Here is a 10645-nt window from a genome sequence, read left to right as displayed (position 1 = left end):
TTTATGGAGCTGATCACACAGAGAAAGTGTGTAATATGCATGTGTATCACATGTAACAAAACATGCCAGATGGATGTTAGAAAGAACCTCCAACCAGTGGCCGAACGTATGACGTATGTTTGACGCAGAAGTATAAATTGGCCTTAAGAGCTCAATTATACTAGTTTTACAATTCAATTAAAATAAATTAAATTAAATAAATTTAATTTGTAGGTACTTTAGATAGATATTAAAGTCTCATTTTGTGTTTATTACAGCAGATTTCTTTTTATTTTTCCATCATAGGAATATAATTAAGTCTGAAAGGGTTAAAAATTAAAAACTTCAAAAATGGCAAAAAAAATAATTATTTTAGGATGTTATAGCAAAATGATTTCCCAGTGCTTTACGTTAACTTGAGATAACATTCTAGACACAAGCTGAGGAACAAAAATGCCAATATACAAGACGTATATATATATATATATATATATATATATATATATATATGTATGGAATCATTTTATTTGGATGGTCCATAATAGATGCCACATAGATGCTCAACTAACATTCAACTTACATTCAGATGCATGTCTATTAAATGTTAAAATATATATTTTCTATTGACTGTAACCTTACTCTAACCCTAACTCTAATATTAACAGTTTAGGGTTATGTTTAGAGTTAGATTTAAAGTTTAGGTTTATGGTTAGATTTAGAGTTACATTTAAATGCTATGTTCATAGTTTGATTTAAAGTTTAGGTTTAGGGTTATGTTTAGAGTTAGATTTAAAGTTTAGGTTTACGGTTAGATTTAAAGTTTAGGTTTAGGGTTATATTTAGAGTTAGATTTAAAGTTTAGGTTTAGAGTTATGTTTAGAGTTAGATTTAAAGTTTAGGTTTAGAGTTATGTTTAGAGTTAGATTTAAAGTTTAGGTTTAGAGTTAGATTTAAAGTTTAGGTTTAGAGTTATGTTTAGAGTTAGATTTAAAGTTTAGGTTTACGGTTAGATTTAAAGTTTAGGTTTAGGGTTATATTTAGAGTTAGATTTAAAGTTTAGGTTTAGAGTTAGATTTAAAGTTTAGGTTTAGAGTTATGTTTAGAGTTAGATTTAAAGTTTAGGTTTACGGTTAGATTTAAAGTTTAGGTTTAGGGTTATATTTAGAGTTAGATTTAAAGTTTAGGTTTAGAGTTATGTTTAGAGTTAGATTTAAAGTTTAGGTTTAGGGTTAGATTAAAAGTTTAGGTTTATGGTTGTATTTAGAGTTAGATTTAAAGTTTAGGTTTAGGGTTATGTTTAGAGTTACATTTAAATGTTATGTTTATAGTTAGATTTAAAGTATAGGTTTATGGTTAGGTTTAAAGTTTGGATTTAGGGTTATGTTTAGGGTAAGCTTTACATTTTAGAGTTAGATTTAAAGTTTAGGTTTAGGGTTAGATTTAAAGTTTAGGTTTAGAGTTATGTTTAGAGTTAGATTTAAAGTTTAGGTTTAGAGTTAGATTTAAAGTTTAGGTTTAGAGTTATGTTTAGAGTTAGATTTAAAGTTTAGGTTTAGAGTTATGTTTAGAGTTAGATTTAAAGTTTAGGTTTAGAGTTAGATTTAAAGTTTAGGTTTAGAGTTATGTTTAGAGTTAGATTTAAAGTTTAGGTTTACGGTTAGATTTAAAGTTTAGGTTTAGGGTTATATTTAGAGTTAGATTTAAAGTTTAGGTTTAGTGTTATGTTTAGAGTTAGATTTAAAGTTTAGGTTTAGAGTTATGTTTAGAGTTAGATTTAAAGTTTAGGTTTAGAGTTATGTTTAGAGTTGGATTTAAAGTTTAGGTTTAGAGTTATGTTTAGAGTTAGATTTAAAGTTTAGGTTTAGAGTTATTTTTAGAGTTAGATTTAAAGTTTAGGTTTAGGGTTAGATTTAAAGTTTAGGTTTATGGTTGTATTTAGAGTTAGATTTAAAGTTTAGGTTTAGAGTTATGTTTAGAGTTAGATTTAAAGTTTAGGTTTAGAGTTATGTTTAGAGTTAGATTTAAAGTTTAGGTTTAGAGTTAGATTTAAAGTTTAGGTTTAGAGTTATGTTTAGAGTTAGATTTAAAGTTTAGGTTTAGAGTTATGTTTAGAGTTAGATTTAAAGTTTAGGTTTAGAGTTATGTTTAGAGTTAGATTTAAAGTTTAGGTTTAGAGTTATGTTTAGAGTTAGATTTAAAGTTTAGGTTTAGAGTTATGTTTAGAGTTAGATTTAAAGTTTAGGTTTAGAGTTATGTTTAGAGTTAGATTTAAAGTTTAGGTTTAGGGTTAGATTTAAAGTTTAGGTTTATGGTTGTATTTAGAGTTAGATTTAAAGTTTAGGTTTAGAGTTATGTTTAGAGTTAGATTTAAAGTTTAGGTTTAGAGTTATGTTTAGAGTTAGATTTAAAGTTTAGGTTTAGAGTTAGATTTAAAGTTTAGGTTTAGAGTTATGTTTAGAGTTAGATTTAAAGTTTAGGTTTAGGGTTAGATTTAAAGTTTAGGTTTATGGTTGTATTTAGAGTTAGATTTAAAGTTTAGGTTTAGAGTTATGTTTAGACTTAGATTTAAAGTTTAGGTTTAGGGTTAGATTTAAAGTTTAGGTTTAGAGTTATGTTTAGAGTTAGATTTAAAGTTTAGGTTTACGGTTAGATTTAAAGTTTAGGTTTAGGGTTATATTTAGAGTTAGATTTAAAGTTTAGGTTTAGAGTTATGTTTAGAGTTAGATTTAAAGTTTAGGTTTAGGGTTAGATTTAAAGTTTAGGTTTAGAGTTATGTTTAGAGTTAGATTTAAAGTTTAGGTTTACGGTTAGATTTAAAGTTTAGGTTTAGGGTTATATTTAGAGTTAGATTTAAAGTTTAGGTTTAGAGTTATGTTTAGAGTTAGATTTAAAGTTTAGGTTTAGGGTTATATTTAGAGTTAGATTTAAAGTTTAGAGTTATGTTTAGGGTTAGATTTAAAGTTTAGGTTTAGAGTTAGATTTAAAGTTTAGGTTTAGGGTTAGATTTAAAGTTTAGGTTTATGGTTGTATTTAGAGTTAGATTTAAAGTTTAGGTTTAGAGTTATGTTTAGAGTTAGATTTAAAGTTTAGGTTTAGAGTTAGATTTAAAGTTTAGGTTTAGAGTTATGTTTAGAGTTAGATTTAAAGTTTAGGTTTACGGTTAGATTTAAAGTTTAGGTTTATGGTTGTATTTAGAGTTAGATTTAAAGTTTAGGTTTAGGGTTATATTTAGAGTTGGATTTAAAGTTTAGGTTTAGGGTTATATTTAGAGTTAGATTTAAAGTTTAGGTTTAGGGTTAGATTTAAAGTTTAGGTTTAGGGTTGTGTTTAGGGTTTATTCATGCTTGAGGTAGGGCTAGGGTTTGAGTTAGGTGTAGGGCTCGGGTTTGAGTTAGGTGTAGGGTTAGGGTTTAAGTTAGGTGTAGGGCTAGGGTTTGAGTTAGGTGTAGGGTTAGGGTTTGAGTTAGGTGTAGGGCTAGGGTTTGAGTTAGGTGTAGGGCTAGGGTTTGAGTTAGGTGTAGGGCTAGGGTTTGAGTTAGGTGTAGGGTTAGGGTTTGAGTTAGGTGTAGGGTTAGGGTTTGAGTTAGGTGTAGGGCTAGGGTTTGAGTTAGGTGTAGGGCTAGGGTTTGAATTAGGTGTAGGGCTAGGGTTTGAGTTAGGTGTAGGGCTAGGGTTTGAGTTAGGTGTAGGGGTTTGATAGAGAATCATGGAAATTCGATTCGATTCGAGTTCAGTTACATTTAAGATACTTATTGAAGTATTAGTTGAGCATCTAGGAAACATTGAAAATGAATCATCCAAATAAAGTGTTAGCGTATGTATTTATACCGTATGTTAGAACAGTGAGTACACCCCTCACACTCACCTTTGTTGCTAGTGGTTTAGACATTAATGGCTGTGAGTTGAGTTATTTTGAGGGCACAGCGAATTCACACTGTTATACATGATCTAAAATGTGTGGAATATTTCTAATGACCTGATTATTCAAATAAACAGCAAGTATTAAATATTAAATATTAACGTATTCATATTTGACAAAGTGCTCTTACTGCTCTTTTCTCCTAACCTCTGAATAACGGCCTTCTTTACTCTGTGAACAAAGGAACAAATGAAGCGGCAGCATCGTAAAAAAAGACATTTGTCATAGTATAAGTCATGTTTGTGTAAACTGTGTATGTGTGAATCTGTATCTATGCATGATAAATTACACCATGTATGGACTATGTAAAACCACACTCAGCAATGCATGTTACATGATTTCACACACAGTAAATCATCGTAAGCTGATAAGAATGCTAGAATACCATAAGTTATATAAGTGTGTGTGTTTGTGTGTGGCTTTAGCATGTTCAAATGTGCACAATCAACACTTCATAAATTAGCTCAGCACTGGGCTTAGCGCTGACATGAGGCTGTAAACATTTGTGTTGCTATACCTTTGATTGTTTAAGTGCTAAAAATCCAAACTACGGCCTGCAGGCCAATTTCGGCCCTTTTCCTTTTATGGAGCGGCCCGCGAGGTCTTTTAGAAATAGAATGAAAGTTGGCCCGCTGTTAAGCAGGTTTTTATAATGTGAGATTCAAAGTTTGAACGCTAGGTGTCAGAAACGGGCCAAAGAGTCGGAGAGAGTGCGCATTTCTAGCGCAGAAAAACGGGGCAAAAAGAGTCTAAAAGTGGAGAGAGAGCGCATTTCTAGCGCAGAAAAAAACGGAGCAAAGAGTCTAAAAGCAGAGAGAGTGCGCATTTCTAGCGCAGAAAAACGGAGCAAAGAGTCTAAAAATTGCCGTAATTAAGGAGTTTTATATTAAGAGACATCATAAAATTAAACATCAATTCGAAAAATCGTAGTTTACACAACACTGTCAAAGATAAAGATAGTAAGTCAAGTAAAATGGTCTGTAAATGAAATAATCAGGAAAATGTATTATTTAAAGTAGTATATTTCATTGTTTGTTTTATTACAGAGTCTGTGGCCCGTGACTTCAAATATATTTCTCCTTCTGACCCCCAACAAAAAAACACCCCTGGTTTAAACTATTTAGTAAAATCAAAATCTACAAAATTGGAGATACTTGTTTTCCATTGAAGAGATTGATGCTATACAAAATAACTCGTCATAAACTGTCTCTGGAGACTTTACCATAAGCAAGCATTCAGCAAACTTTTGGCTCATTTAATTAGAAAATCAAATGACAAATGTTTGTTGTTAAAGTTATTATAAATCAAAGGAAAGGTGTTGTAATAGCGCACCATGATGTGCGTGGAGTAGGGCTGGGTATCAAAATTCAATACCACCATGGTCTTAGTACTACAGTGCTTTTTTTTGATACTGTGCATGAAAACCGCATTAAAATGATCCAAAAAGATGGTAGTCTCTTATGGTGACAATATGAGAATGACCTAAATCATGTCGGCTGTTAAATAAATATATTGTGTGAGAATAAAGGGAAATAGGAAATAATGGCATAGAGGAGTGAAGGAGGGGAAGAAGGAAATGAGGTTAGAAGTAGTTAGTGAGTTAGAGGTGTTAAGAGAGTCAGAGCTCTTCAAAGAGCACTTACTCTCCTAACACCTCTAACACACTAACTACTTCTAACCTCATTTCCTTCTTCCCCTCCTTCACTCCTCTATGCCATTATTTCCCTTCGGCCTCCTTTAAGCCCTATCTAAAAATGTTTTACCTTTAACTTCTTCTTTAACTACTTTTGTACTTGACTAAGTCGCTTTGGACAAAAGCGTCTGCCAAATGTAATGTTTTTTGTATTTTTTGGTTCCAATTTAGAAAAAGGTATTGAAAAAAGTATCATTTGGATATTGGTACTGAATTCAAAGTATCGTATCAGTACCGGTATAAAAAGTTTTAAAATGATACCAAGCCCTAGCATTGAGTAAAGAAAGGGTCACTGGTTAAAGAATGAAAACACACCTGACATGTTGTGTTACACATGCATTACACACTATCTCTGTGTAGATCCATATGGGCAATATTGCCCGTATCAGTTTAAATTTTAAATCGTTTATTGTTCCCAGTATCTTTTATTTTTCTTCTGAACTGCATTGGAATCCGACATTGTAGCACGCCATTGGGGTATATTCCCAAAAATTTGAAATTTAGTTTGTTCTTACAAGTATAGCAAAACAAGTGAGCAGACACTTGTATGCACACACACACACACACACAAACACACACAGAGGAGCTGAGCGAAATTAAAGTGGGTAAAGATAAAATATTTGTACATAATAACTGAAGGTAGAAAAAGCAGACAGTAAGAATAAATAATTAATTCACATAAATACTTCAAAGCAATTTTCCCACAAGGTACTAGAACTGAGAATTGGATTGATTTCTCATTCAACTGAGTGAAAACCTGTTTTCTACCTGCCACTGCTTTCTTTAGGCAATAGTTTCACTGAGCACATCATGTTACATTCAGGACCACCATACACTAACTGGCTGTCAGTTACTATATTGCATCTGGAATAGGGGCTGTGATGTAAATCTGAGTCTTTAAATGGGCAATCAAAAATGCACTATTGTATCTTTACTGCTGCGCTTGCACTTGCATACATTCTTTGGATAGATTCATCTTAAAAAGGCTTTTGATTTTAAAAATGGCCCTGACTGATTGCACTGCACGTCTACATTAAAATTGGCAGGGAAAATGACATATTTGTCCTTTTTAGGTTGCTTACTTATGTTATAATTTCATCATAGGACTCCTCTTATAAGAAGCTTGGGAGGTGAAAGCTGGCAAGTGTTTCTCTGAGACTGCAGAAGCACCAACGCATCTTTTTTTATTAATGGGAAGACCAGCCACTGGCTGAAATATGAATTCTTGCATTGCTCATCATGGCGTCTGTTTACAGATTAATTCCCATCCTTCAACAAAAAGAGCCAATTAGGTTGGATGCTTAGATGATAAATACTCCCATCGATAAGCGCAGTAGTCATAACCAGCAAAAAAAAAAAAAAAGTTTATTTTGGACTTTTTGAGCCAAACATTATTTTATGGTCATTTAACATACAGCTCTGGAAAAACAATTAAGAGAGCACTTCAGTTTCTAATTCAGTTTATCTGATTTTGTTATTATAGGTATATTTGTGTAAAATAACCGTTGTTTTATTCTATAAACTACTGACAATATTTCTCCCAAATTCCAAATAGAACAATTGTAAGTTAAAGCATTTATTTGCAGAAAAAGAGAAATGGCTGAAATAGCAAAAAGATGCAGAGCTTTCAGACCTCAAATAATGCAAAGAAAACAAGTTCATATTCATGAAGTTTTAAGAGTTCAGAAATTAATACTTTGTGGAATAACTGCATCTTGGCATGTTGTCCTCCACCAGTCTTACACACTGCTTTTGGATAACATTATGTCTTTACTCCTGGTGCAAAAAATCAAGCAGTTCAGTTTGGTTTGGTGGCTTGTAATCATCCATCTGCCTCTTAATTATATTCCAGAGGTTTTCAATTTGGTAAAATCAAAAACTCATTATTTTTAAGTGGCATTTTTTCCAGAGCTGTATGTTTTTGAAACAGTAACTTCACCTTTAGTTTCCAACATTTTGGTTTCTTCCAATTCATAGAGATTCCCATCTGAATTAACCACCTGCTGGCTTTGCAAATATGTCCACCAAGTGAACAAACTAATATGACTAGCAACTTACTGATTTTGTAACTTGTTGAGTGATGAAGGGAATTGTAGTTTAATTTTACTCACCCAGAGAGAGAGCGAGGCCCGACATATTATTTTGGTCTAATGGCCACAAGTAGTTATGGCATGACCAAGCATTGAATACATTCGTTCCTGATGACCGGGTAAATGGGCATTTTGCACTCTTGTTCTGACCCTTTGTTGTATTATTTCTTTCCTGTGTTTCTGTAGGTGCCGTTCCATGATCGGCCACAAGGGGCATTTCCTCTATAAAAAAAAACAAACAAGGCAAGACACCAATAGGAGAGAGACATTTGGGGCTCCTCCCCTTTGATGACCTGAAAGAATATCCTAGTGGGATCCTTCTTTCAACTTTACTAAGTAGCGTTTGCTGTAGTTGCTGTGTTTGTTATTTTGGCATGTTCTCGTCCCTGAATATACACAGTCCAATCAGAATATCATAGTTTCCTCCTTGTTTCTAAAATCATTGTCCATTACAGTGGAACACTTTGTATTTTTTTTAAGTTTTCAATTTTAATGGTCTGGACCACCACAGAACAGGTATTATTTGGACCTGCTGTTACTGCAGTAACACTGACAGAGTGGATGCTGGAGTTTTTAATCGCCTCAGTGTCACTGCTGCTGGACTGAGAATGGACCTCCAACAGGCTCCTGTTTCCACCTTTACATCTACAAGGTGAACAGCTAGCTAGGACTGTCAGAGTTGACACAGTGTTTAAAAACTCCAGCAGCACTGCTGTGTCTGATCCATGCGTACCAGAACAACACACACTAATACCCCATCTCCTTTAATAAAAAAGTTAATCCCTGCTAGTTTACACAATTATATGTTGTCCTGTGTTTAGTTTGGCAGAGTATCTAGGGACCCTAGACCAGGTCATAACATCATGAACATGATTTGCATTGCTGTTCGAAAAATGTTTGAAAGTATGTACTGTACATCATCATTCAACGCAGAAGGTCTGGCAAGATCTATTATATTTATCGCCAATGAATAAACATTCAGATCTCTCAAATTTTTGGCTTCTAAATATAACCATGACTCACACAGATCATATATATTGTACAAGTCTCACAAAATAGCAAAGTATTCTAAGAACAACTATGGGAATCTCTGACTATGTACATGGGCCGTATCCTTGAGGTCAGCTTTTTACAGTATAAGTTGCTGGTTCTAACACACCTACATTTACATTGCTAACCTCAGAGGCATCTAGTGATCAGGAAAGTGATGAATGTGCCAATCACCTTCCATTTTAGCAAACGCTATGTCTAGGATGGGATCACACATTGCGGCGAAAGGAAAGAGTCAGTGCAACCTTAAGGCCTTGGTACAACAAAGTTGCTACTATCTTTGTCTCCTTTTAAAGCAAAATTCTTCATTTTCGATATGGTGCTCTCAAACGTTCTAGAGACATTGTGTTTATGCAAGTTTCTTTTGGTGTCTACAAGCTTCTGCACAAGCTTCAGTCCAAGTTCTCAACTTGCAAACCAGACAATCAAACAGCATTTGACTTTGCCTGATCCCTGCATCCAGGCCATTACGGTTATGAAGCCATCTTGAATCTTTTTTTTAAATTACAAGCCAGCATAAACCAACATGGGCAACTGCAACTTAACCTAATGGTTTGAGTTGATGTTTACTACGCATTGATTTCCAAACTCTCTTTCTCGTGTTGCTGTTGCAAGACACTGATGCTGACGGAGCCGTTGCTTAGCACAGAGCCCTTCGTTATGTCTGTGCTGACCGTGGACAAAGGGAAGCTCTCATAGTTCTCTGGTGCACCCCAACAGCGACACTGGTACAGCAGAGACTTCAGCTCCTTCTGGAAGTTGTTATTGAGGAAGCCGTAGATGATGGGATTGACGCACGTGGACGCCATAGCCATGAGGTGGCACACGGAAAAGACCGCATCGTGGCACACTGGCAAGGCTTCGTGGTTCCAGTCAAAAATAGTGTTGAATACTGTCAGCGGCAGCCAGCAGAAGGCGAACACCGCTACAATGGTGGCTAGCATGATGTTGATTCGCTTGGAGTGCTTGGCCTTCCGTTGGCGTGCATCTCGAGTCCTCTCGATGATGTCTTTCCGTTGACAGAGCCGGAGGAAGATGCGCAGGTAGCAGAAGGTGATGAGCACCAGTGGGAAGCAGTACTGGAACATCAACAGGGACGTCACGTAGGCTAGCCGGTTCCCTGGTGACGGCCATTCCTCCTTACACACTATGTGATCGATGGATGCGCCGGCAGGAAGACTGAAGTTGTGGCTGTCGATTCGCAAGTTTTCAAGTACGTGAAAGGGGAGAAAAGGAAGGGAAATGAAGCAAGCCACTATCCAGGTAACAGCTACGGCCAGATACGAGTGCCCAACCACAGGCTTCCACCCAGTGGGGTGTATAATGAGTTGGTGCCTCTCCAGAGCGATGAGGACCATAGTGAAGATGGAGACCGTGACACACGAGCACTGGACGAATGGTGAGACCTTGCACAGGGCTTCTCCAAGGATCCACCGGTCCATGAGGGTGTAAATAATGGTGGGGGGCAAGCAGAAGATACATATTAGGATGTCGGAAAACGAAAGATTGGCAATGAATATGTTGGTCACATTGCGCATCTCTTTCTGCCGCAGGATGACCGCGACCAGGCAGGTGTTGCCCAGTAATCCTACAGCAAGTGTGGCACTGTAGGCCACGATGAAGAAGGTGGTGCCACTGAGGGAAGGGGGACAAAGGTCCCAGTCTGCTAGAGAGTGGCCAGTGCTGTTAGGGTAAGAGCCCTCCATCAGCAACTGATCATATGCACAGATTTGTATCAGAATGGTCCGATTTGTAGGTCTGATTTTTCCAGCTGTTTTTTTTCCCTCAGTTCCCAGGACAACTCATTTTCATTTCTTTCATGGCACTTGAAAAGACGGCTGTGCTTCTACAGGATCTGCAATAAAACGAATAAAGAAAAGACATCAGTGCAAGCAGTAGGAGAATCTCTACCAT

General features: G+C 35.5%; 1 protein-coding gene and 1 long non-coding RNA gene across 3 annotated transcripts in view; one reads left to right on the top strand and one right to left on the bottom strand.

The window, feature by feature from the left end:
• Window positions 1-980: 980 nt before the first annotated feature.
• LOC125806125 (uncharacterized) lies at window positions 981-3308 on the top strand. Its single transcript, XR_007441426.1, has 11 exons — window positions 981-1064; window positions 1263-1467; window positions 1629-1764; window positions 1876-1937; window positions 2259-2320; window positions 2457-2518; window positions 2581-2679; window positions 2804-2877; window positions 2946-3032; window positions 3132-3193; window positions 3231-3308. It is a non-coding gene; the product is annotated as an uncharacterized LOC125806125 (long non-coding RNA).
• A 5391-nt stretch (window positions 3309-8699) lies between these two features.
• The window catches only part of npy8br (neuropeptide Y receptor Y8b), a 44279-nt gene continuing 42333 nt past the window's right edge, over window positions 8700-10645 (bottom strand). For both annotated transcript variants that reach the window (XM_007239570.3, XM_049485966.1), the window contains exon 2: window positions 8700-10586. In XM_007239570.3, the coding sequence (XP_007239632.3) occupies window positions 9301-10437 (1137 nt within the window). In that variant the 5' untranslated portion in view covers window positions 10438-10586 and the 3' untranslated portion in view covers window positions 8700-9300. The remainder of the gene's footprint in view (window positions 10587-10645) is intronic.

This window comes from Astyanax mexicanus, chromosome 12 (assembly GCF_023375975.1).
Source record: "Astyanax mexicanus isolate ESR-SI-001 chromosome 12, AstMex3_surface, whole genome shotgun sequence".
Lineage (NCBI taxonomy): Eukaryota > Metazoa > Chordata > Actinopteri > Characiformes > Acestrorhamphidae > Astyanax > Astyanax mexicanus.
Note: the sequence above shows the minus strand (reverse complement) of the source record. Positions and strands in the feature narration are given on the sequence as shown.